Source organism: Crotalus tigris, unplaced genomic scaffold, assembly GCF_016545835.1.
Source record: "Crotalus tigris isolate CLP2741 ecotype Arizona unplaced genomic scaffold, ASM1654583v1 scf7180000018371.15429387391:27106975, whole genome shotgun sequence".
Taxonomy (NCBI): Eukaryota; Metazoa; Chordata; class Lepidosauria; order Squamata; family Viperidae; genus Crotalus; species Crotalus tigris.
The window spans coordinates 3,340,108-3,368,060 of record NW_024096970.1 but is presented as its reverse complement, the minus strand read 5'-3'; the positions used below and the strand labels follow the sequence as shown (position 1 = coordinate 3,368,060).

The following is a 27,953-nucleotide window of genomic DNA, read 5'->3' as shown; positions in this document are numbered from 1 at the left end:
ATTCTGAACTGCTTCAGGCAATTATAGAGGTGATGATGGTATTTATCATTTTTTCCAGAGTCAGGTAAATGCCATTACTGTATATTTACTGTATACTATTGTTTAGTTAGTGTATTTGAAATATACAAGTACTTTATATCATTTGATCATATATTAATTTTACAAATAGGTAGCAGAATTAGATTACCATATTGATAATATCACATTTTCCCCATTACCCCCTTTTTAAAAAATACTTTTAACACAAACAGTAGGAATTGAACAAGGTATACAAAACATGCGTTCTTAACTGTGGTCACTCATCTAAACTACAGTCCAGCATAGTTCGGGCCTCCCTACAATAAACTTTGGGGGCCTGGGGCCGTGAATCGCAAACTGGAGAATGTAGCCTTATGCCAGGCAGAATTAGACACACCTAAAGTCTGTATCCCTTCTGCATAGGAATAATCTCTGCTGCATTCTCTGCTGCACTTACTGAGATTGGTAGGTTGACAACTCAGCAGACCTTTCCACTTCCCACGTTAATGACATCTCCATACATTTACGACTACAACCAAGACTTTTACGTTGCTCTGATTCAAAGCATCCTAGGGACAAAGTGAATAGGGTAGCCCACTCCCCCCCCCCATCCCACCCCGTTCTCCCTGTGGCATATTTCCAAGTTTAGATAAGCATCCCCGAGATCGCTTCGGCTTCCGAGTCGTCCTTCCTTTTTTTCCTCTCGGAGATTTCTAAAAACAAGCCTTTAGGTTTCTCTTGTACTCTTTGACTTTCTCTGGCCGGGACTAGAGAGCAGTTCGGGAATTATAGTTCGCGAGCTGCTCTCTGGGCCTCGTCATTCAGGGGACCCTGGGCAAAGGGAAAACTACAAGTCCCAGGATGCTTTGCGTACGTGCTGGGCTGCTCCCACCGGGCGCGGGCGGCGGCTGGGCCAGAGCGTGTCGCGGGGACGGCGCGGCGGCAAGTCGCCCGTAAATAAGAAGGCGGGAGGGGGTGGGCGGTTGCGTTCCGGCGCCCAAGCGACCTTCCTCGGCCCTGGACCTCGCCCTGGTCTTTCTTTTGGTGGTGGCTTGTCTCGGCGAGGCTCCGCTACGCCCGACTGGACAGACGCAAGCAGGAGGGCGAGAGAAATGGCTGACACCGTTGCGGACACCAGGCGCCTCATAACCAAGCCGCAGAACCTCAACGATGCTTATGGGCCCCCGAGCAACTTCCTGGAGATCGACGTCAGCAGCCCCCAGACGGTGGGGGTTGGGCGGGGGCGCTTTACCACCTACGAGATCAGAGTCAAGGTGAGAGATCTCAGCGAGGCAGCTTGCTTGGAGGGCTGGAGAGAGGGGACTGGGCTGGTTTTAGAGAGGGGAGACGACCCAATGTCTGGCTTTTCGAGCTGGGATATCGATTCAGGTTTGCAAGGGGTAGGGTCCGTTATTCTTCCCCTCCTTGTACTATCAATGCACGCCTTTCCTGGGGAAGGTTCGCCTTGCTCTCCTCTCTTTCATTTTATTGTCTCCTCACAAGAAGGAAGGTTTGATATGGTCTTTATGGGCCCAGCACTTTTCAGGCAGGTTTGTAGATAAGTTGCCCCATTTCTAAGTCCCCAATGGATTGCTCTCCATTATCACACACTGGCATGCTTAATCGAGGCTAAGAGAGATTCCTGGTTGCAAAAGGCGAGCGGGGGCATATTTAATGCACACAGTTTAATGTCTTCAAAGTAATATCATCCTACTTGAGTAGCTTTTAACTCCATGCCTACTCTACCATGCAAAATGAATGAGATAAAACCCATATGTAGCAGGATTCTTAAAGCTAAGTCAAGATCCCAATTACTAGTGAACTTTCAAATGCTTGAAATAGAGAATGCATAGTTCTCTCTTCTGCCCCAAATGTAGTTTGCTTTGGCTTTGCATTTGTCTGTGCTGTAGCCATGTACTGATCTGGCATAAGAATTATGCAAAGTAGAAACACAGCTGATTTCTTCAACTTCTGTGCAGTTTTCACCCTTACTGATACTTCTATGCTTGGGTTACCCTCTGTAGGAGATTATCCTTCTGGGAATTTTGAATTTGTTCTCCAAGAAAGAAACCCAGAAAACTTATCACAAATGTATATGTTTGCATTGTAACTTTTACTCCTATTTGTATGTAACATCCTCAAATATATCCACACTGTACTAAGGAATCCTGTGTATTTACTCAGAAAGAGGTGCAATTGTAAATGATTGCAAATACAATTTTCTAAAAGTGAAATATTAGTCCATATTACTATAATACAACATTGAACTAAAAAGGGTAATACAGATAAACTTGAGTGTGTTACATTATAACTTTAATGTTTATAAAACAGTCAAAACATTGAATGCTTTAGTAATGTATTGCTCTTTTATGGTAGTCTTTCAGTAATCTTTAGCCTTCACTTCAGGGAATAAAATATTTTTCTCATTAAAAAAAGAAAATATAGGGAGCTTTTCAGTATATTCTAAAATCTTTCAAATATTCCATTGGAAAAACAGAAAGTCCCTGGGCTTCCTTTTTCCTGATTTTTCTTGGGTTTTCAGATTTTCAGGGCCTTCAGTACTATTAGAAAATTTTCAGGCAAATTTCTGATTCTAGATCCAAAAGAGATACAAATTTTCTGGTCATTTGAGAAGAAAATTTTATTTTATTTTTTAGAAAAATGGCCAGCAAAATGTTTCCTGAATGCCTATAAGGAAAGTTTTATTGTGGTCTGTCTGTTGTTTGACTATCTTGACATCATAACTTCTCAGGATTGCCTCTGAATATGGAAACTTAGGTTTGTTTTTTCACTTCCCTCTAGTGTGTCCATAGTTCCCTTTGTACCACAAAAGGAAGCCCAGCCTGACTTTGTTAAGGAATTGTGTTGTTCTAATGACTATCTCATTTGAATGGTATTTCTCTGCTTGGCTGCCTGCATTTTTGTAAGTTAAAGACTAATCAAGAGAATGTATTCTGTTGTGTATTCTGTTCATCTTATCTCCATGATCATGAAGAGATAATTTCAAGGCTATTTGATTTTTAAAGAGTGTGTCAACTCACTCTTGGTATGGAAAATTTATGACTTCAAAGAAATTAAACAACAGATAAGGATCATACAGATTGCTTCTTAAATATGTTAGTAGCTTGTTTTGATAACTTGTTCTATTCTTCACCTCCTAAACATCAAAGCTTTAGATCAGGGGTATCAAACTGCTGGCCCACGAGCCAGATGCGTCATGGCGAAATGACGCCCATCCCATTGCTGGCAATGGGAAAAAAGTCACGACAGGTCACGTGACCTTGCAAGTTTGACACCCCTGCTTTAGATTATACATTTAACTATTTAAACATGCCATGTGCAATCATGGAGAGTTGTACAGGTCCTTAAATTATAAAGTAAACATATTTTTAGATGTTTACCTTTATTTTAAGTTTGATATGAAGCAAATATTGCTGGCATTGATCCTGATCCTTTCTCCTCCATGCATTTCTAGAAAAGTTAAAGATGGTAACATAAGCCAAATCTGTTGACTGGTGTGCTGCTTTCTTGAAATTAGAAAGAAGTTGGAATGTATCTTATCTCTGTATGTGAGTGGATAAAGGAGATTAATGTGTATACTTAGGGCATGCCTATATCGGTGAGATAGGATTATCTGACTCTGGACAGAGTGGCACTTCCTTGGATTGAGCTGGTGAGCAATTTGGGGGTCTTCAAGCAGTGGTAACTGTGTTTGGGGGGGCCTTTGCACAGATTCATTTAGTGCGCCAATTGCACCTTTTCTTGGACCAGGAGGCCTTACTCAGAGTCACTCATGCTTCGATCACCTTCTGTTTGGATTACTGCAGTGAGCTCTACATGGGGCTGCCCTTGAAGACTACTGGGAAACTTCAACTGGTCTAGAATGCAGCAGTGCACACAGCAATGGGGTCCCAAACATTTACCTATGTAATACTCTGAAATGTGAGCTGCATTGGCTTCCAGTTTCTTTCCAGGTGCAATTCAAGATGCTAGTCGCTACTTTTAAAGCCGTTAAGTGTTGATTTGTGGCTCGTCTCCTTTGACACACACGTCACAGATTCACCATCTCTGCCCTAAGGACATCTACCTATGCTACTAGATCAGATAGGGTGCACACACTTCTAGTCCCCCTAAATATTGTCATCTTATGGGAACTTTCTATGGCAGCCCCTATTCTATGGAACAGCCTCTCCCCTGAAATTCGGCAGGTCTCTACCCTCTTAGCTGTCTGAAAAGCACCGAAGACCTGGTTTTAATTCCAAGTGCTGGGGTAAGATAAAGTGACTACACATCAGAAGTTTAACTTGGTTTTGCTTTTAACTTATTTAGTTTTTGTAGTTTTAATATGCTGTTTTATGCTGTTAACTTTTGATTAAGAGCCACTCATAGTTGGTTAAAAGAGGAGCAGTTATATACAGGTACTCCTCAACTTGTAACCGTTCAGGTTTGTGCCTGTTCAAAGTTGCAATGGCTTATTTTTCACACTTACGGCCACTGTAGCATCTCCCTGGTCTCATGATCAAAATTTGAGCACTTGGCAACTGGCATGTATTTATGATACCTGCACTGTCCTGGGACACGTGATCACCATTTGTAACCTTCCCAACTGGTTTTCAACAAGCAAAGTTAATGGGAAGCCTGTTTCATTTAACAATCACATGATTCACTTAACAACCTCAGTGGTATGCTTGTGGGAGAAAAGGTTGTAAAAATGGGGTACCACTTAAACCAGTGGTTCTCAACCTGTGGGTTGGGACCCCATTTGGGGTCTAATGACCATTTCACGGGGGTCGCCAAACAATGCAGTCCGCCATTTTTCCCCCTTTTCCTTAGCTGTGCTACTCCCTTTTATTCTATTGGCTTTTGAAAGCCAATATAATAGACTCTCTTGAATAGAGTCTAATTCTCTTGGCTTTCAAAAGCCAATAGGAATTGTCCAGGCTGTCTCTGCCCTGCTGAGCCTGCCAAAAGTCCCATTCTGCAAACGGTGCTGCAAGTTGTCTGCAGTGAAGGTGAGCTGTCTGGAAGTTTCCACCCCTCCCTGCTGAGCAACTACTAAAAATGTAAGCAAAAGAGGGCCAGGGGTGGGAGGTGGGAGGCCGACGGGCGCAGGGAGGGTTGCTGACGCGCATGGGGCCTGGCGGGTGCCTTACCTCCCTTGGGCTGGGCCAGCTGGTGGCCCAGCCGGTGGTCGGCCTGCGCCGTGTCTCTCACTTGCCAGTTACGCCTCGGCTGGCACAGGGGGTGGCACCACACATGCGCGGCGCTCCCGGGCAGGGAAAGTCCTCAACTTATGACGGTTGGGTAGTCCTCGACTTACAACCAGTTGGGTAGTCCTTGACTTACGACCGGTTGGGGTCGCGGCATTAAAAAGGTTGAGAACCACTGACTTAAACAATTGTCTTGCTTAGCAGCAGAAATTTTGAGCTCAATTGTCCTTAGTCGAGGACTACCTATAAATGTTTTAAATAAGCAAGGATGGGGTGGTTGGGAAAACCTGTGTCTAACAACTTGAAAGAGTTGCTTTATGCTGACAATAGACAATACTGCATGAGGTGAACCAAAACTATATTTTGTTCTAAGACAATACAGCATGTTTATAACTTAACATGAGGAAATACAAAGATGGCAATTTATGATGATGCCTTGCCGTGCTTTCTTCTTAAACACTGCCACTGTGATATTTGGTTGTACTTATTCCAGGAAATCCTTTGATCTTAAACTAATCCGATAAATGATACTGTTCAATTTCTTCAAAAAATATTAACCCTATCAAGGTTTATTGTATTTCTTTCAGAAAATACCTTGGGAACAATGTTGCAGGAACTGTGCTTTAGTTTGTAAGTGCTCTTTACATGAATTATAAATTAAGCAACCCAGCAGTTAATTTGGCCTGACAGATCAATGCCAGCCGCCAAATACCTGTACAATATATCCTGGATTGCTACTGTTACAAAGCCTGACACGATTAATAAGAACAAATGCAACTTTCAAAAGGAGCAGTCCTGAGTATCACCACCATTAATCATCATTAAGCAAATCACTGTAGTCATAAAGTGAATCCATGGTCACTGATGGACCCATTGGTTGCTATGGGATGTTTTTGCCGAAAACAAGTAAACTCCAGTTTTTGGCAAAAACGTCATAGATTGCTGTCATGTGACTGTGGGACGCTGTAAATGTGGATTGGTTGCTAAGCGCCTGAAATGCAGTCTCGTGATCATGGGGGAGGGACTTCAGAACTGGGTCCTAGGTATCTTTTGGGGGGGATTTATTGTAATTTTGGGGTTCCTAAGCAGCCGGTCATTAATTCGAGGACTACCTGTACTGTAGATGGACTATGTAAATTACTGCATTGAAATCTTAGATTCTGCAAAAGCCAACATAACTTTTCTATAAAGTAGTAGTATTTAAAAGAATGAGAAGTAATAATGGTTGAAAAATTAACACAGATGTAGAGAGACTTGAAGAATTCTTCAATTAAAGATTGAAGTTTATTTACAAGGCTTAATAGTAATCTGGTCTTTGGTTGTTCGGGTTTTCAGAGAAAACAACCAAAGACTTACATACAAACACCTGCGAAAACCTCAGAAAACATATATATATATATATGTGTGTGTGTGTGTGTGTGTGTGTGTGTGTGTGTGTGTGTGTGTATGTATGTATGTACGTATGTACGTATGTACGTATGTATGTATGTATGTATGTGTGTGTATACACACACACACACACACACACACACACACACACACACACACATATATAGCGGGACTGGCTGAAAGGCTTTGCGGGAGCCTGATCCATCGAAACCTTCCCCTCAGTCTTTCCCTTACCATTCAGAGACATTAGAGAAATGTCAGTTTTATCAACCATCTGTCACTTACTTAGGTCATGTTGTCTCGGCAGAGGAGGTGGCAACAGACCCTGCCAAGCGTGAGGCAATTGTTTCTTGGCCCAGGCCCCAGAACGTGGCCAAATTACGATTGTTTTGGGGATTTTGTTCATATTATTGGAGGTTTGTGGAAGGGTTTGCAAAGATAGCTCGCCTGCTCAATGAGTTGCTAAAGAATGAAGAAGTAGAGGAAGCGGTGGGTTGTTTGACTCTGATCCATAAAACCAAGAGACCCAGGAAGTCTCAGAATCTATTCAGGCAGAATGGACTGAACCGTGTGAGCAAGCTTTTGACCAATTGAAGTGGAGGCTTACGAACACCCCAGTCCTGGCTTATGCCGACCCTAATCGATCGTATGAGTTACATGTGGACGCTAGTCGAGATAGCCTTGGGGGGGTGTTATATCAGGAACATGATCAACAGTTGAAGCCAATTGCATATCTCAGCAGGGGCTTAACCCCTGGGGAAAAGAATTATCCCTCTCATAAGCTGGAATTTTTAGCACTCAGGTGGGCAGTTGTGGATAAATTGGAGGGTTATTTGTATGGGGCAGAGTTTGAGGTTAAGACAGATAATAATCCACTCACGTACTTGATCACAACTGCTAAACTTGATACCACGTGGCATCGATGGTTGACTGCCCTTTCTATATTTAGGTTCAGTTTGAAATACTGCCTGGGTGTGAGGAACACGAATGCAGATGTTTTGTCAAGGAGGCCCCAGGATTCAGGGGCAGGTGTCAGAGAGTGGATTCAATTGCCCTCTGATGGCATTCAATCGCTGTATCGAGAGGTTGAGCATCGAGCTAGGGGAGCAATTGGAGCTGAATCGGTGGGGGTTACTATTGCAGGTGTTCCCAAATTATACTGTAATCCCATTCAGGTCAGAGGGGAGAATAGGTTTGCCCTGACTAAGAAAGATCTGAGGAGGGACCAGGCGGAAGATCCCCTCTGTGGCCTGGTCGAAAGAGCTTTGAGAAGTGGTCAGTGGGAGGTTTTACTTGCCGATTTTCCAAGAGGAACCCAAATGCTGTATAAGGAGTGGGATCGCTTACAGCTTTGTGATGGAGTGGTTTATCGGAGGGGCCCTTTGGATGGGCCTGAAAAAAGGTGGCAACTTTTGCTTCCAGAGAAACACAGAGAAGCAGTGTTGATTGCGTTACATGACGAGCACGGGCATTTGGGGCCGGAAAAGACTTTTAAGTTAGTAATGGATCAATTCTACTGGCCCTATATGAAGATGGAAGTCGGGGACTATTGTAGATCTTGTATGCGTTGCGTTCAGAGGAAAGCCCTACCTTCAAGGACTGTATCGATGGGCCATTTGCATAGTTATGGGCCCTTAGATTTGGTTTGCATTAATTTTCTTTGCCTGGAACTGGATGTAAGTGGGCAAGGAAACATATTGGTCATGACTGATCATTTTACCCATTATGCTCAGGCCTTCTCGACAAAGATCAGCGCGCTGTGATGGTAGCCAAAGTATTGGTGGAGAAGTTTTTTGTACATTGTGGGCTGCCTCAGCGCATACATTCTGATCAAGGGTGAGACTTTGAAAGCAGGCTTGTTAAGCAACTACTGGGCTTACTGGGCAATTCGGAAGTCCCGTACCACCCCGTATTATCCACAAGGAGATTTGCAGCCTGAGAGGTTTAATCGTACTCTTTTGGATATGTTGGGGACACTCATTGAAGAACAGAAACAACACTGGACGCAACATATTTGTACCGTCGTGCATGCATATAATAGCACGAGGAATGATGCCACCAGGTATTTTCCAGTCGGTTGATGTTTGGTAGGGAAGCCCGCCTGCCGATAGACAATGGATGAGACCTCAGTTAGGTCATATCGTAATTATGTAGATAGATTGAGTAAGAATCTGAAGGGGGTTTATGAAAAGGCCACAGAGGCTGCAGGAGTTCGGGAATGGTGGACTGAGAGGAACTGTAACTTGAAAGTAAGAGTTCAGGATTTACAGTCTGGTGATCGGGTGCTATTAAGGAATTTGGGTCCCTCTGGGAAGCACAAATTGGCAGATCAGTGGGGCCTCCAGTTGTATGTTGTTAATGAGAAGCTGCCGGGACTACCAGTGTATCGGATACGACCAGAGGGAAGTTCAGGGCCTTTGAAAGTGTTGCATCAGAACCATTTATAGCCTTTGAATGAGCCAGTATGAGTCACCAAGCCAGTCATCACAACTGAGCCCTGTATAGTGGGAAGAAGGTTAGGAACTAGGGTGAAACCTGATCTGTCTGTAGGAAGGGAAACGGAAGACTCTGAAGAAGAAGTTGTATAGGTTGGTTGTGGTCATCGGCGGATATTGGAATCACACACCCCACCGTGGGTAGGTGAGGTTGAATTAGAACAGTCTGGGCCTGACATTTCGGAACCCATGCCTAGAGCTTGCAAATGGGAGAGGACTCCTCAAAGATTTGATGTAGGGGATCAGCCTGGGGGATTATTGGGACAGGAGGGGTCATTGACCCCGGAGATCACAGAGTTGTGGGAGCCATTAGAGATGGATCAGGTCACTTCACATGGCCCGCGATCACCAGCATTAGAGGAGGAGCTGCCAGTCCCGGGTACCCCCAGGGTGGGAAGTTACAAAGGGACGGTGCCCGCAATATTGCTGAGCCTAAAATGCAGAGACCAAGGCGGGTGATACACCTGGTGAAGAGATTAACATATGATGCCACGGGCCATAGCTTAGAGAGAGAGTGATGCTTACTGTGTAATGAAGGTTGATTCGCTCCCAGATAATATAGATGCTTAGCAGAAAGTTCGCTATTCTTTGGAGGACCAAAGAAACTGCTTAGGTGGGGGGGGGAGTGTGTAGCGGGGCTGGCTGAAAGGCTTTGCGGAAGCCTACCCAGGGAGAGGGAAGCTTGGACAGCTGTTGCTGGTTTTGGGCATGGTGGGTGTGGATTGGGGGAAGGAAAGAAAAAGGAGGAAAGAAGGGGTGGTGGTGGTTGCTGTTGTGGGGAGAGACCAGGTGAAGCCGAAGAGGGATTTGAGGTTTTAGCTGATTCCTTTCTTTGAAGGAGAGGGAAGGAGACAGAGAGAGAGAGTGAGAAGGTGGAATTTTATTGCTTTCTTTCGCAGGGGGGGGGGATATCCTGAGCAGAGGCAAGAGAGAGAGTGAGGAGAGAAAAAGCGGAAAGGGTTGCTAAATTCAGATTTTAACAATAAAAGAAAGGGGGGAGGGCTTTTGACATCGATGAGACCTCAGACTACGAGCGACGACAGAAGAGAAGGAGAGGCTGGTCGCTATTGCTTTGGAGATTAGCAGCCATCTGAACTTTGATTACTGTTATTTGTGCAAGTTATAGACATTGTGGGGAGTTGCCCTCAGGGACGAGGTGTTACTGCAGAACGCTGACTACCTTTGTTCGTGTTTCCATTGCTGCCTGGAGCCGGGGTTTTCCCGACTCCTTTGTTTCCAAACGGTCGCTGAAAAATCATTGACTATTGCTGCTACGACGACCTGGAGCTGTTAAACATCGCCGTGCATTGACTATTGGGGCTAGGGGCTGATCATCTTTGTTCCTGAAAGCCCCCCCTTGACGTTGAGAATCTGCCACTTCATTTCACATGAGCTCCCGCTAGAAAAGACACTTTATTAAAACACCTCGAGAGCGCAGCTGCAGAGCGCGATGGAGGGGAGCGGGGCTGGGAGGGCTGGGCTTTGGTGGCCTCTGAGGGGGTAACGTTACACATATATAATTCCTCACTGAGTTTGCTTGCTCGTTAAGTGACCATTTGAAGTTATGGTGCTGAAGGAGATTTGCAAGCAGTTTTTAAAATTATGACCATAGCAGGCTCCCCATAGTCATGTGATTGTGAATTGGGTACACATTTATGATGGTTGCATTGTCCCATGGTCACATGATTGCTGTTTGTGACCTTCGCAGTGGGCTTTCCAATGAGCAAAATCCAGGTGGAAGTTGGCAAGAAGTTATGAGTTGTAGTTGGACTTTAACAATTGTGGATGATTTACTTAATGACCCCAGCATACGTTGAGATGGTCATGTAATGTTTCACTTTGTGACCACAATGCTTAGTGACAGTTGCCAGTTCCAAATTTTGGTTGGTAAGTGAGGACTACCTGTAGATTACTTCCAGCTGTACAAATGTCTTTTTTAAAAGAGAAATATTAAATATGGCTTTTTCAAACGTTTTATTTTATCTTAAAATGACATATGATATTTCTTTTGTGATATTTTCAATGCTTTGTTGATCACTGTGTTGATCAACACAGTTTGAAAAATAGAGTACAAGTGGATAAAATCTCAGCAGGAAAACATGGGTTCATATTATTTTGCAGTTATAAGACTGTAAAGACCAAATAGAATGTGGAAGTTTAATGTAATTCAAGGATTTTTAACATCTACCTCAACAAATGGTGTGTAAAAGCCATAGATACCCTGCTGTTAGAGCCACTGAGTTTCAGAATTTATATATCCTGATGATAATGTAAAAATAGTGTTTGATTATCAGATAGTTTGGTTCTAGAGCAGGGATAGGCAACCTTGGCTCTTTTGTGATTTCAACTCCCTTGGCTCAGGAATTCTGGGAGTTGAAGTCCACGAGTCATAAAAGAGCCAAGATTGCCTACCCCTGTTCTAGAGTATGATTATTGTGCTATATTAATTTCAGCTGGACAATTGCTTGTTTGTTTCCAGCTTGGTTATATACTTTACATTTACACGTTACAATTTGGATGATGTCTCATTTTTTTGAGCAACTAGTTTATTTCCAGTTCAACATATATTGACTGAATGTGAGAAACTGTTCCTCCTGAATTAAATATATCCTGCATTCCTATTTTTGTTGGGTTCACACACCATTCCAAGTCATAATATGATTTAGTTAAGGCAGTGATGGCGAACCTTTTAGAGACTGAGTGCCCAAACTGTAACCCAAAACCCACTTATGTATTGTCGGGTGCTGGGTGGGCGTGGCCCACTGAGTGGGCATGGCTGCTGTGGTAACGGCAGACTGGGTGGGACTAAAAAGTTCAATCAATCAATTCCAATTATGCGAAATCTTTTTTTTTTTTTTTTTTTTGCACACGGTGGTGTAGGCCTAAAGCGAAAAGGTTTTATAAAACCCAGCTGAAGGCCTAGGACTGGGGCAACGGCACATGCCCACAGAGAGTGCTCTGCGTGCCACTGCCACAGGTTCACCACCAACGGAGTTAAGATTTATCATGTTGAGTAAGTCCAGCCATTGTGATTTTAAGGCAGGATTGTGAAGCCACCCTGCTGATTATATTGTTGTCTATGCTGCCAAGCTTCTTCGGATGAATAACTGCTGAATTTGCTCTTCCTACTTCTTGAGTTATCAAACTGTCATTTTGTTCTTTCTTTGATGTCATCTGTGACTAAAACTTGTTGGATACAAGTATCTCAGAATCCCAAGGCTAAAATTAATTTGTAGACTACACTTGATTTCTGAGAGCTTTGGAAGCTTTGTGAAAATAACTAGTATCAAGTACATGAATCTGCAGATAGCTTGAGTACATGTCTTTCACAAAAGACAAGGTCAGATATCTTTCCTCCATTTAACTAAAAGTTATCATTGAAACTTCTAATGGAATCTGCCTTTCATAGCAAGGCTTAGATTAGATACTCAAAAGCTATTAGGTATTATACTTACCACTTCACGTATATTAACTTTAATATAAAGGAAATGGATTTACTCTTTCATGCTCAAATGTTTAAAAAAGGTAGTTACTGTCTTAATATGCCATCCAAAATATCTTCATTGATAAGTTGTTTTAGTACTCTTATCTGAACACCTATGCTCCTCTTACCCTTTTGGCTTCTTGTTTTAAGGAATCCTGGGGAGATAAAGAAACTAGCAATGCACTCCACTTGTACTTTAGAATTTTTAGCTGAAATGGAGAAGAGCTGGAAACAAAGTAAATAGCAGATGGTGACTAAAATAATACTTCATGCATTGCTTTGGGTTTCCGTTGTGATAAAATAGCTATGGCTTGCTTGCTTTCTAATGGAATTCTCCTTTTTACAAGGTCATTATTTTAAAAAAAGAGTTCCTGTTTTTTCAAAACCTTGGGATAACTAATGGAAAACTGGTGATATTTGCTAGTTAAGAGTCTTTACAATAGTAAACAGTTACAATTTTATATATAATTATTAATACAAAGATTGTGCTTGCATGTGCGCGCACACACATATACTGGTATATATAATATAATCACGCTTATATGTTCATACACACACACACACACACACACACACACACACACTCATACATACATATATGTAGGTCTTTGGTTATTCGCGTTTTCTCCCGCGTAAAATTGGAAGTGTCTTGGTGACATTTTGACGAAGTCCCATTTGTCATCTTCAGGCTGGTGTTTTCGGCTTCGTGCTTCTAGGAACATTGCTGCTCAAAGCACGAAGCTGAAAACACCAGCCTGAAGATGACGAATGGGACTTCGTCGAAACGTCGCCAAGACACTTCCAATTTTACGCGGGAGAAAACCCGAACAACCAAAGACCTACATACAAATACCCGTGAAAACCTCAGAAAACATATATATATATATATATATATGAACATATAAGCATGATTATATTATATATACCAGTATATGTGTGTATGTATGTGTGTGTGTGTGTGTGTGTGTGTGTGTGTGTGTGTGTGTGTGTGTGTGTGTGTGTGTGTGTATATATATATATATATATATATATATATATATATATATATATAGGTCTTTGGTTATTCGGGTTTTGTTCATTTGTGTTTTTGTTGTTCTGTTATTAGTTTAAAAGCAACAATAAATAAAAAGGAATCTTTGTATTCTACCATCCAAAATTCAAAGTGTTTTAGAGCATTTCAGATCCTAACAACCCATTGAATTTGGCTGTATATTCCATAGATGGACGGAAGTTTTGAAGGGAAGTTTTTGAAGTATAGATCCATTAAATCTCTTCCTCAGCATTCTACAAATATTTTAAAGCCATGCAATCTTTCTAGTTTATAGAAGTACATATATTCATAAATGCAAATTATTGCAGTCTATCTCACTTATTGGTAAAAATGATCAGATTGCGCTGCAAGTCTATATTTGACTGAATGTCATCTTATTCTGTTTCTGTTATTTCCAGCTCTAGCCAACAAAGCTACCTGAGCATATAAAATCATAGGCAAATTATGAATGGTACTATAAGAATTATTTGAATTACTATTTCTTTAACTCCAACAAATTGAGGTTAGCTGTTATTAATAATAAATTAGAAGAAAATGACAGTTGATCATGTTAAAGCTCATGGCAAACACTTAAGATTGTGTGTTACCAAGTTTCCTGTTAAACTGAGCGTCATCAATCTCATCCAGTTTTGTGCTTTCAGCTATGTAGAAATGCAATCTAGAGGAAAAGAAGTCTCTTAATTCTGAGGGGATTTCATGCTATTTGAATGTGAGATCTGTTCTTGTTTGCTTGTATCCTGCCTTTATTATTTTTACAAATAACTCAAGGCAGTGAACATGTCATACACACCTTCCTCCTCCTGTTTTCCCCACAGCAACAACCCTGTGAGATGGGTTGGGGAGAGAGAGAGAGAGAAAGAGAGAGAGAGAGAGAGTGTGTGTGATCTTAGGCCAGTCGCTCTCTCAACCTACCTCACATAGTTAGGTCACCCAGGTGGCTTTCATGCTAAAATGAAACTTGAACTCACAATCTCCTGTTTCTAGCCTGACACCTTAACCACTAGACCAAACTCGCCCAATCTGTGCTCATTCATCTACTTTATCAGTTATATTAAAAGACTAGCCTACAATTGAAAAGTTGGGAAATTAAGTGTTTCTCATCATTCTAGTTGTTAATTTCCAAATTGAGTTCTAAAATTTGAAGGACAAATAGTTGCTGCTAGGTGATTGTCCTTGAACCAAGGCTGTTTCGTATTCTGTTTATGTGATTATTCATAATCACACCTGCTGAGGATGTGTAGCAGACCAGGCTTGAATTGATGACAACGGTTATGCCCATTTCTCTTACCGCCCCCTAAAAAAAAGAGATGATGGCTTTTATTAACTGACTTGATTACTACATACACTCTCTTGCTTGGAATTAGTCTTATTTGGAACCTTCTTCAGTTAATGATGGAAAGGAGAAATGCAATTAGATGGAGGGTATTTCTGGCCAAGTATGGTTAGAGCAGGAATGGGGAACAGAATCCAACTGGACTAAAATGATGATAGGAGAGCAGAAACGTGGAATCAAGCAAATGCAGTGCCAAAGTGCTGACAGTGTTTTGAAGCGTTTCCAGATGAGGCGAGTATACTTATCTCTTCTTTCTTGGATAACCTTGTTGCGGTAGCTCATGGCTAAGAAAAATAGAAGCTGGCTTTTAACATCCCTTCATATGACCAACTCCTAATTAAATCATACCTTAAAGGAAGACCAAATCATATAGTAGTGGAAACTTCTGTTGTGTACAATTGAAATCTAATCCGGAATAAATGGTTATTGGATTTGGGAATTGAAAAAATACTGTACTCTACATGAAATAATGCTGTTAGAGAGGGGATGATCATGTGTCTTTCTTCTGTACAGATCTGTCACTATAGGGATAAGCATACCTAACAATTGAGGCCACCTATGTCCAGCTTCAGCTGGGCAGCTAGGCTTAGATTGTCCTTGGACGAAGGTAGTCTGGCTTCAGTTATCTATGTCCTTATAAATTCTCTATTGAAATACTGCACACTCTATATTGAAGATGTTCTGGAAACAATAACAAAGTAGGGAAGCTAATTTGATTCATCTAGCAGCCATAAAGTATCGTATTTGCTACTTCTGAATTCCTATGCCCAGTTGAGAGTGCTGATATTAATGTACAGACATTTGAATAACCTAAACCCCAACATGTATTTATGATGGTCAAGTCATGTCAGTCAAACTTTATCTCCTTTTATGATAGAGTTATTAGCCTGGTTGGTCAGGGAAATGCTGTGGACAATGTCTCACAGAGTATCCTTATTAACAAAATGATCAAATATGGATTTGACAGCTAAACCTTTAGGTGGGTCCACAGCTGGCTCAAAGATCATACCTAAAGGGTAGTTATAAATGTCATCAAATCTACTTGGAAAGACATCCCAAGTGAAGTGAACACCACAAGAATCTGTCCAGACCCAGCAGTTGTGTTCAATATATTTATAAATGAGGAAATGGTGAACAAATTTGCAGATGATCAAAACTAAGTGGGGTGGCTAAAAGAGAAAAAAAAATAATGAAGATCTAAACAAGCTCAAACAATGGGGAAAAACAAATAGAACGAAATTTAACACAGAAATGTGAAAAGTCATGAATCTGGGTAAGAAAAATGAAATAAACATGTACAGGTTTGGGGAAATTTGGTTTAAAAGCAGTACGGTACGTGTGAGAAGAATTTGGGTGTACTAGTGAATCACAACAAGTTCAGCCTATCCTGATAGGGTAATGCATCTCTTGAGGAACATCAACAGCAACTCCAGAGAAGGACTGTTAAGATAGTGCAGTGTTTCTCAACCTTGACAATTTTAAGGCATGTGGACTTCAACTCCCAGAATTCCACAGCCAGCAATGCTGTGGAATTCTGGGAGTTGAAGTCCACATGCCTTAAAATTGTCAAGGTTGAGAAACACTGAGATAGTGAAAGATACGTTTAGTTTACAGAAGAGAAGGTTGAGAGGGGAAATGATAGCTATCTTCAAATACAGGTAGCCCTCGACTTACAACAGTTCCTTTAGTGACCATTTGAAGTTACAATGGCACTATAAAAAAGTGACTTATGACCGTTTTTCACACCCACAACCGTTGCAGCATCCCCCCCCAGGGTCACATGATCAGAATTCAGGAGCTTGGCAACTGGTTCATATTTATGATGATTGCAGTGTCCTGGGGTCATGTGATCACCTTTTGCAACACGATAAGCGAAGTCAGCCAGTAGAGCCAGATCCACTGAACCGTGTTTCTAACTTAACAACTTGCCACTTAACAACTGTGGCAAGAAAAGTCATAAAATGGGGCAAAGCTCACTTAGCAAATGTCTCGCTTCGCAATGGAAATGTCGGGTTCAGCTGTCATCCTAAGTCGAAGACTACCTGTATCTGAAGGGCTATTGCGTCGTAGGGAAATTGGACTTATTCTCATTTGCTCCTAATGGAAAATGTAACTTTAAGGAGGGAGACACGGGCAAGACTTTAAGAAGAACTTCTTGACAATAAGAGCTGTCACTCGGTGAAATGGGTTACCTAATGGGGTGGTTTTTTTCACTTCATTAGAGGTTTTCAGACAAGCTGGACAGTCATCAATCATGGGATGGTTATGGAATTCCCTCCTAGGGGAAGTTTGCTTAGTCCGTAGACTGTGGTTAGGTAACTATTTAAAAACACGTCTGTTCATGCAGACCCTTGGGAGATAACGTTGCTTTGGGAAAAAGAATCTTTGGTGCTCTGCAAATGGTTATACCGTGACTTATTTACTTTCTCTTTCCGTCCTTGGTACCGTCTAGTTTCTTCCAATGAACAGTTAATAAAAATGCTTCAGGTGTTTTTGTCCATTTTCACGCTAAAATAAAGGCTGAAGATCCAATTTAATTTCTTCAGAAAAAATCCTGAGGTTTGTATCCCAATAGTATTAACCAAAAGGAATTAACCAGCAGGAGGCAGTAAAAGAACATTAATATACCTGCTTCTTAATGTGTGTCTCTGTAGCGTTTCCCCAAAATGTGCTGTTTTGATTGTTCCATAGATTTTTTTCCCTAATAGCATGACTTTACAAAGTTCCTGGAGTATTTTGTGAGTTATTAGTAGTATCTACTTTCTGCTGGCAATTGAGTTGCCAACAGAATTTACCATAGTCTGTGCTTCAAATTGGTGCTATGGTAACAGTGTCTTTGTTCAGCAAGACCTATTTTGGGGGGGGGGTTGTTTTACTTGCAGGTGTGCTATAGACTTCAAGAAATTGCCCAAAAGGAGAACAGTTTTCCTGTAAAGTAAAATGAGAAGTCCACACAATGCAAGTGACATATCAGATTCTTTTTCTTTGGACAGCAGTAGCCTGTGTGCTATATAGATCACTACAATTTTCCTGACTCTGGACCTTTTTCCATTCTGCTTTTGTAAATCAATATCTTAATTGACAGTCCCATCATCTTTCTGGATCATTGGTATTTGGGACCTCTTGTCAAAACATTGCATTTTGGCTTATGTTCCCTGGGGAGTCCCCTCAAAAAGTCAGGTGCTCGTGTGATTGATTTAAAAAATAAACTGCAGCTAATAAAAAAAAACACACACCCAGAAGTCTCTTACGGAGATTCAGAGAATGAAATGATTAAAGCAGTGGTTCTCAACCTTTTTAATGCCGCGACCCCCAACCGGTCGTAAGTCGAGGACTACCCAACCGGTTGTAAGTCGAGGACTTTCCCTGCCCGGGAGCACCGCGCATGCGTGGTGCCGCCCCCTGCACCGGCCGAGGCGTAGCTGGCAAGCGGCAGAGACGGCGCAGGCCGACCACCGGCTGGGCAACCAGCTGGCCCAACCCAAAGGAGGTAAGGCACCCGCCGGGCCCCACGCGCCAGCAACCCTCCCTGCACCCGCCGGCCTCCTACTTCCCACCCCTGGCCCTCTTTTACTTACATTTTTAGTAGTTGCTCAGCAGGGACGGGTGGAAACTTCCAGACAGCTCGCCTTCGCTGCAGACAACTTGCAGCACCATTTGCAGAATGGGAATTTTGGTGGACTCAGCAGGGCAGAGACAGCCTGGACAATTCCTATTGGCTTTTGAAAGCCAATAGAATTAGACTCTATTCAAGAGAGTCTATTCTATTGGCTTTCAAAAGCCAATAGAATAAAAGGGAGTAGCACAGCTAAGGAAAAGGGGGAAAAAATGGCGGACTGCGTTGTTTGGCGACCCCCGTGAAATGGTCGTTAGACCTCAAATGGGGTCCCGACCCACAGATTGAGAACCGCTGGATTAAAGAGACCCCTTTCTAGAGATTCTCTGGGTACTTGTGCTTTAACATTCCTCCTGCCGTTCCCAGGCAAGAGTTCAAGGTTTAATTTGGTGGGAGTACTTTATTTTCAGTAAAACAAATGGCTCTGTCCTAGCTTTTTATTAACAACTTGCATAATAACTCTGGTGGCCATCTAAGGAAGTAGAAGTCATTGGGGGAGAGGTTTGCGCCATCTTTCAGAAACTCTCTGGGCTCTGGTCAGGAAGCTGACAGAAGAACGATAGATTGTTCTGCCAGCTATTTACTAGGACAAGCTTTGCTGGCTGAGGAATTCTGGGAGTTGAAGTCCACAAGTCTTAAAGTTGCCACGGTTGGAGACCCCTGTACTAGGATATTTTTGTTATTTGACCAAACAAATAGCAGCCTACATTTCTAGGTAAGGATGGGATCTTCTATTGTGTGGCCAGCAGGAGCCATCTTTTTGCAGATTGTGGGTGTCACAGTCATATCCATTCCCATTGGCAGCAACGTGAAAATGAAGGGGAGCAACAATAGATGTCACAGCGGACTGCTTCCTTTGCAAAAGCTAGTTAGAAGCATTGGTTGACAGGTAAATTACATTTAAGTTTTTAAACTTTCTGGCTTATTTCTTTTCATGTTGGTCACTGGAATAAATAATTTCAAAATTCAATCCAGCTTGATTTGGCAGGTATGTTGGGTGATTCTGTACATAGTATCAGTATTTAATCTTGAAAGATGCAAATGGAAAGAATTGGGGTGTAGATAAGCATTTGACCCTTTTATTTTTTTTTTTAAAAAAAGGTTATATTAAAGGATTTAAACTACTTTAAAAATAGTAGGCAAATCCTCAAGAGTATTTGTTGGCACTTTTATCTGTCTTAAATACCTATGGGTATTTATGGGATAGATACCATTGCTGGATCTGAAGTTTCAGATTCTAGATCTTTTTGAAGAATCAATTGAGATACCTCTCAGTAACTTGTTTTTATAGGAAACTGTAAGGAAAGCTACGGAATCATATAATATTTTATATATATATATATATATATATATATATATATATATATATATATATATAATAAAACATTATATATATATTTGTTGTTACTTTTATATTAAGATTGATAAAATAGGACATTTTATTGTGTGCATGCTGGATGTTTCAGAGAATATTAAGAGCTGAATCAGTTGCCTTGTTAGAGATGTAATTAAATTCTCTTATTAATTTTTATGGGTCTAAAGTTGTCCAATTATTACCACATTTTGGGCCAAAATAATTGAATTACCAATATGATTTTAGGCAGACATTTGCAGATTAAAGATGCTTAGCTGTATCCCTAGTTATCAGTACCTATTAAGGGTACTAATTTCTTTGTATATCAGCAAATTGAAAAATAGTTGTTCTGTTACAAGGAGAAGGATTTTCAAAGAGTTTGGTAGTTTCCCTAGAATTACTATATTTGAAATGTTATTTCTCCAGGTTTTTCCTTTCTTTGCATTCTTAACTGATATTATATTGTCAAAATTCTGTATATAAGTGCATATTTTAATTAATTAAAAGATTCATTGGACATTATTACAGCTGGGGTGCACAGGGCTTGGTGTGCCTCCTAGATGCCATCACAATTGCCCCTGAATTATAATTTATAAAGTGGAAAAAGTGGGAGATAAATTAATAGGTATTCAGAGCACAACCTTTGTTTGGTACTATTGACTTTATGTAATGTGGTCTTAAGCATGTTACTCAAAAATTAAATGCAATATTCCTCTTCAGAAAAAGCTGTAAGTCCTGTTATATAGGCTCTAAAAATAAACAGAATTTAGTCATGCAAACAGCATATTCTCCATTAGTTGTACCCTGTAAAGTAGCAGTTGGTCTGCCAAACAATTAATCAGAACAACTGTTATTTATGTATTTATGTCCCCTTTAAAGTTCTTGTCAATCATGCATGCAACACCGTTTGACAGATACTTGAAGGTATCTGTCAGACTCCTAAATTTTACCATTTTAGCTGCTCGGTTCTAGATTTCCACTTCCCTTGGTTTTCACACTGGATTTTAAAATGCTATAAAAATTATTATTGGATTAATACAGTTCATCTTAATTCCCTTCCTCCCCAATAATATTGAATGAGGACTCCAATAAAGCAGAATCAGATGCAAAACAAAGATAATTAAAGACCTAATTGAGAAATATAATTGAAACAAATTCTGCTGGTTCTATAATGAACCAGTAATAAGTTTGGATGAATTTACAATCTGGTAGACGTAAATTTAAAATGTTATGGCAATCTCTCTCCCTCTCCCTCTCTCCCTCTTCCTCTCTCTCTCTCTCTCTCTCTCTCTCTCTCTCTCTCTCTCTGTGTTAACCTTTACAGTTCAGAGAATTTCACATGTTTGCCTAGTGAAGCAGCTTGTATTTCTGAGGTAAACTATTTTGAAATAGCAAAAATGTCAGAGGCAGTAAAGAACAATTGTGATTGTTTGGGGAGTTCAAAGGAAAAAAAAAACAGAGAGGTGCAAGTTCCAATTCCACTTTTTTTTTAAGCACTGCACCACTAAACCTTCATATCTTGCTTAGAGATTAACTTTTATGTGCTTCCGCATCAAGAAATAAGAATTTCTGAGGCGCTCCTTTCAGGATTTATTCTTAACTTGTTGAATAAAAGAGCAGTTAACAAGAAGGATTAGGTAACCCGAGCAAATGGAATGTTAAAGGTAAAATCTCACCTGCAGAAAACATAAAACTGTACAGTCTTTACACACTTACAATGACTTATTTTGGAGAGTTGAAATCTGCTAAGAAGCCAAAAGGTGAAATCAGAGTGCAGTAATCCGTTGTTTTTAATTTCTGGGAATCTTTCGCTTGAGCTCCAAAGGAACTGTATAGTGGTGCTTCCTAACTGGGGCGAAAGTAGCTTCACAAAAGCAAGTATGACTTCTAACATAAAGGAGTTTCTTAAGGTTATATTTCTTGTGAGGCATTAGTACAATAAAATGTCTTGTACTTAGCTGGGAAAACACAGGTGCCTTCTTAACTTGGCTTGGGTTTCATGCCTTGTACATACAGATGTTGCAGTATGGGCTTTTCTTCTTAATGTTTCACTTATCAGACTTTTTAATAATAAGCCTTCTCATTAGCCACATATTTGGCTGGAGGTGAAAAATTAGGAAGTATTATAATTCATTTTCATGCATTTCCATCGCCCTAGGTAGCAAGTACATACAATACTGTTTTTTCTGCTTTAATATTGAGCATGTGTGATTGATGGATCTTTAAACTACTTTTGGGATTTTTTGAGTAACTTGAAAGGGTTTTTCATTTTAAATCCAAACACGCTATGTAATTTTGGTGCAAAAATCCATTTTGGTAACCGAGATTTGAATGCAGCTTCCTGTTAACATTCTAGGTGGCGAACCTATGGCACACGTGCCAGAGGCGGCATTCAGAGCCCTCTCGGTGGGAACATACGCCCCAGCCCCACCACACCCTGTGGCCCCCTCCTCACCAGCAGCCCCCCCAGAGGAGAGTCATCCTGGGCGCAGCCTGCACAGAGCAGCACAGCCAAGGACATGGCAGCCAGGCAGCGGGGACAAGAGTCCGCCCTTGCACCCCATCACATGCAGATGATGCTGTGGGGCGCAGACAGAGGGCATGGCCACCATGACACTGCTGAGCCGCCTGGGCGATCTGCCATGGCACGCCGTGGAGGCAGTGGTGGCCCTGCGGACAGGGGTGAGGCGGTTTTTGAGCACTCGGTCTCTAAAGATTCGCCATTACTCTTCTAGGGGAAATTGGCTATGTACAAGAGAAGCTGATAGAGTCTGTCCATCCTTGTGCCATCTTTGTACCAGCATGCAAGGACATGATGGTCTCTCAGCCAAAGGAATGTGAAGAATTATTTATATTCATTCAAATTTGCTTATTTATCAGATTTGTACTTTACCTTTATGCAGGAGCTCAAGACAATACAGATAGTGCTCCTTCCTCCTATTTCACCCACACACACACACACACTGTGAGATGAATTGAACTGACTAACTTGTAGTCACCCAATGAGCTTCCGAGGCTGAAGCCAGCCTGGGATTTGCATCTCCTGTTCCTGGTCCAACACCAGTCTTCACACTTTTGTACACAGTATTTTAAGATTGGGTTAAGAGAACGTAACTTTGGCAGTGTTCCTGAACGCTTGGGTAGATTTGAATATTGTATTGACTCTCTTAATCCATATGGAACCTGGTAGGCATGATATCTTGAATCCTTCCTAGAGGATTGGTCTCAGAAGATAATACAATCTCCTGCCCTACCCTAGGGTCACTGTCATGTCCTCTATATTTTTAATATCCACATGGGGACATTATTTGAATATTTGAGCTGTTATTTCAACAGTGTGCAAATAATATCTTTCCTGGATATAGTGACGAACGTTGATGTCAGAGCAAGTAACCAGGAACTTATTCCATATAAAACAGTGTTTCTGAGAGTGGGAAAATAAATTTTGGGACAGATAATTACAGCTGATCCTAGAAAGAGGCCAAGTAAACATAGAGTGGACAGTATAAAGTCTTAAACACTTGGAAGAATTGAATCACAAGAACTGTTATTCAACATTTACTGACTACAGTGAACAGGAGCAGAAATTGAATACCATGTAGATGGCCACCTCTATCCTAAATACCATATATTCCGGTGTATAGGGCGACCCGGTGTATAAGATGACCCCCGAGTTCGACGCTGGGTCGCAAGATGATCGACGCCAGTTGCATGCCTAGAAAGTCATCTTATACGCCGGAAACTACCGGTATTTCCGGCATATAAGACGATCGACGCCGAGTCGCATGCCTAGAAAGTCGTCTTATACGCCAGAAACTACCTTATTTCCGACGTATAAGACGACTCGGCATATAAGACGACCCCGAGTTCGGAGGCTGTCAGCGTTCTCAAAAGTCGTCTTATATGCCAGAATATACGGTATTTGCCTTCACTTCTTTGCCCTGGATCATTGTATAAAATGTGATGGTATCTTTGTGCTTTTTAGTTTTATTTGTTGCACCCCTCCTCGGGAGGATTTACTCCAAAGGGTGACTTATAAGTGTTTTGAATATCTAGGAAAGATGGACTTTTATTTTTGGCAGACAGCCACAAAAATGATGCTGTAACTCTATTCTAGATCCGTACAACTGTAATAATGTATTGCTTTCAATTTGCTCACCTAACTTGAGGAATCCATTAGAAGTGTAATATCTGGATAAATATATGTTGTTTCAACATTGCCCTCGGATGCCATAGCTCAGTGTTTCTCAACCTTGACAATTTTAAGGCATGTGGACTTCAACTCCCAGAATTCCACAGTCAGCATTGCTGGCTGTGGAATTCTGGGAGTTGAAGTCCACATGCCTTAAAATTGTCAAGGTTGAGAAACACTGCCCATAGCTGAAAGATTTCTAAACCTTGGCAACTTTAAGAAGTGTGGGTCTCAACTCACTGGATTCTCCAGCCAGCATTCTAGAGGTTGAAGTCCTTGCTTCTTTAAAGTTGCTAACTAAGTCAAGTGAATGGAGAGTAATGGGCCTTGTTTCTTTCAGACAAATCTTCCGATCTTCAAATTGAAGGAGTCTTGCGTCAGGAGACGATACAGTGATTTTGAATGGCTTCGAAGTGAGCTAGAAAGAGAAAGTAAGGTGAGGCCACCAAGTTTTCTTGATGCTTGATAATAATTTAGCAGGGCCAAAGTTTGCCCTGCTTTGTTGGCAGGGAGGATTGCCAACTTATTCTGCTATTTTGTTATAATTAGAGCACGTACACTATAAGCCATCTTGCATCCTAACAGCTGTGTTTAAGCCTGGAACATTCTGTATTTTCACCCTGAATCATCTTGGTGCCACATTCCTAAGGAAGGGGATGAATCTGAATTTTTTTTTTCTATAACGCTTAGTGAATTTTCAGAGCTCTTTGTGCAGCAGCGATAATGATGGTTCTGGTGGTGGTAATGGCAGTGTTGACGATGCTTTAATTTTTAGCATAACAGAGTTGGAATCTAAAACACCAACTGTGTTTTTTTTAGGTGGTTGTACCTCCTTTACCCGGAAAAGCCTTTCTTCGCCAATTGCCTTTCAGAGGAGATGATGGGATATTTGATGATTCCTTTATAGAAGAGAGGAAGCAGGGGCTTGAACAATTCATAAACAAGTGAGTGGGATATTCTATTTCTCGTGTTGCACAGAAACTTCAGCAACGAACAATATGCTGGTGCATTGGACTGGGTTCCTAGCAATGGTGTTAACATCCCAGTAGATTATATGTTACACCTACTGACATCTAACCGTGACCTGCTAAGTCTTTTCAAGACCAGCGAAGCTTGTGCTAATATAAAGAAATCTCAGTTTACATTCTTAAAGACTTCTGAACCACTTTCCAGCTTGAACTGCGAAGCAGTTTCAATATCCAAGCTGAACAACATGCAGCCACTTAGCATGCTTGCTGCAAAAATTGAAGAATTTGTAGTGACCTGGGTTTTGTTTCTTAATATATGCAAATTGCTTAGATTGCAGCATGTAAAGATAGCATCATACAAATAAGGCTGGGGGGAGATAAATGTGCTCATCATTGAACAAACAATTTGGTTATAATTTCTGACTGCAAGTATGATCCCCAGTACAGATTTGTATGTTTGAATCTAGAGGATATTAAAGGTATATGTGTGCTGATTTGGCCTTCAGAAAAGATCCTTATAAACCCTCTAACTTGGAAATGAAATGTGTATTTATCAAGCACTTCCTTTTCCTACTGTCTGTAATTGAACCGCCACATTTTTGCTTTGGCACTTTGTGGCTGAAGGAACTCATTCTTGCTACAGCCAAATTCTCTTTGATAAGCCTTTGGTTAAATAAGCCATGGTTGACTCATAGTACCTCACCCTATTTGATGTTGCCACCTCAGAAATGTATTCTTCGTGCCTTCTGTGAATTCAAAAGAGGCAAAATTCTGTTCCATATGATAGCTTAAAAACTGCCAAGGGAATGTAGTGCAATTTTGCAGAATTATGAACAAAAGGCACGGCTATAAAATCAGTCTTTTTAAATAAACTGGAATTTGGGGATTAAATTGACCTTTGCTGAACCTGCGTCTGTTTTCTGTTTATCCCCATCACAAATAGGTCAGTGGGGCTGTTCATTGGTACTTTGCAGGAAATTTCACCTTCTTAATTAAGAGAGGGGATGGGACGGTGGGCCAGTGGTTAAGACACTGGGCTTGTCAGCTGGAAAGCCAGCAGCCCAGGTCCAAGACTTGAGAGCCACAGGACAGGATGAATTCCCATCCTCGCTCCAGCTCCTGCCAACCCAGCAGTTTGAAAGGATGCAAATGGGAGTAGATAAATAGCTGCCACTTCAGTGGGAACGTAACTGCATTCCGTGACGTCATGGCATTCCGCCTCATGATATCTTCGGGCAGCGCTGACTCAGTGGCCTTGAAACGAAGATGAGCATAACTCCCTCTAGTCAGCAACAACTAGTGGAGTAAACTTTAACTTAGTACCCTACCTAGTTAGAGAACTAGAATGCAGAATTTTAGGCTTTAAAAAAAATGTAGAATGCTTAGAAGCCAATTGCTGACAAAGTAAAGTATGTTGGGACTATTATAAGGCACATAGACACCTTTGAAGACTAACCTTCCAATTTTTAATTTTCAGAGTTGCAGGTCACCCTTTGGCTCAGAATGAACGTTGTCTTCACATGTTCTTGCAAGATGAAATAATAGATAAAAGCTACACACCATCGAAAATAAGACATGCTTGAATGCTGCACAACACTTTAACCAGCATAAATGTTAGTGATTAACTTACATGGTCCACGATTTGTAGTTAAGGTTTTAGCATGCTCCAGACCAATTGACACAAGAAACCTTTCGTATATTAATGGCACTGTTTGGTCTTTGCATTCATTTTTTGGCATTAAAGAAGTTTAGGTGAATCTGCTGTCAGATGTTTGATTAAATGGCTTTTAAAAATCTAAATACTTTGACCCTCTTTTCTTCCTTTGCAGTGACCTTGTGGGGATTACTGACTTGGCCTTACTTGAACTTGCACTGTTCTGGTGTTGCACGTTCACTTTTATTTGATTAAAACACTAGAATATTTCTGTAAAATAAGTAGTATTGCACCTACAATTTGGTGACTAACATTTTTCATTATCCCCTTGTGTAAAATAAGCACTTCTGAGGTTGTATCCTTAAGTGGTAAAACAAATACCTTTGTACTGAGAAGCAATGAGGAAACTATCTTTATATTGTGTAAAAAGAAATCAGATTTGTATACTAAGATCATTTGTCTAAAGTTGTTTTGAAATAAAAAGTGAAATGCATTTAGCATGCCTTTACTGCTGTGATGATGGGGAGGCAATTGGGCTGGATACCCCAAATGTCAGTTCCATTGTATATACTGGAGGTTTGATGCATCTTCCATCTATTTACATGAGCTGTTTTAATATTACATTACTTCATTCAGGGGAAAAGAAACTATAATCCCATGGGTATTCGTGCTTTGGTGCAAAACTACATCAAATTAAGTTAACCTGGATAGGATGGGCTGTTCTACATTGATATTCAGACTTTCGGAGTTCCCTGCTACATTCCTTTTGGTTAGATTTCTAAAAGTGGCTTACGATTGGTGAAACTGCCATTTATTACATTCTGAGTCAAGAGCGCATTCCCACTTGTTTTTATTCAAGAGAGCAACATTCACGGTGAACTAAAGTTAACTCGTTAGAACTCCGAGAAGCCCAATTGATGTCAGGATTTGAAATTCCAAGCGTCATTTCCAGTAAAGACAGAATCAGATCCTTTAAAAAATTCAGTATATCATGTTTTTTTTTCAGTGAAGGGTTTTTGTAGGGTTGGCCCCGTCTATTGCTGCTTTCAACATAGATATTAATAAGTCACAAATGTGGCAAAATCAGAGATGCACAATTTCCAACAGTTCAAGAGTTAGACCAGACTTTGCACGATGTGTCAAGGGCCACATTCTATAGCTGCCAGAGGTGCCTGGGGGGGGAGGGATT

The 27,953-nt window shown here is 41.1% G+C and overlaps 1 protein-coding gene across 1 annotated transcript; it reads left to right on the top strand.

Moving 5' to 3' along the window:
- The first annotated feature begins 899 nt into the window (after positions 1-899).
- On the top strand, positions 900-27,261 carry SNX3 (sorting nexin 3). Its single transcript, XM_039351142.1, has 4 exons — positions 900-1,292; positions 24,483-24,578; positions 24,962-25,086; positions 26,588-27,261. The coding sequence occupies exons 1-4, from the start codon at positions 1,131-1,133 to the stop codon at positions 26,691-26,693; spliced, it is 489 nt and encodes a 162-aa protein (XP_039207076.1). The 5' UTR covers positions 900-1,130; the 3' UTR covers positions 26,694-27,261.
- The last annotated feature ends 692 nt before the right edge of the window (positions 27,262-27,953 follow it).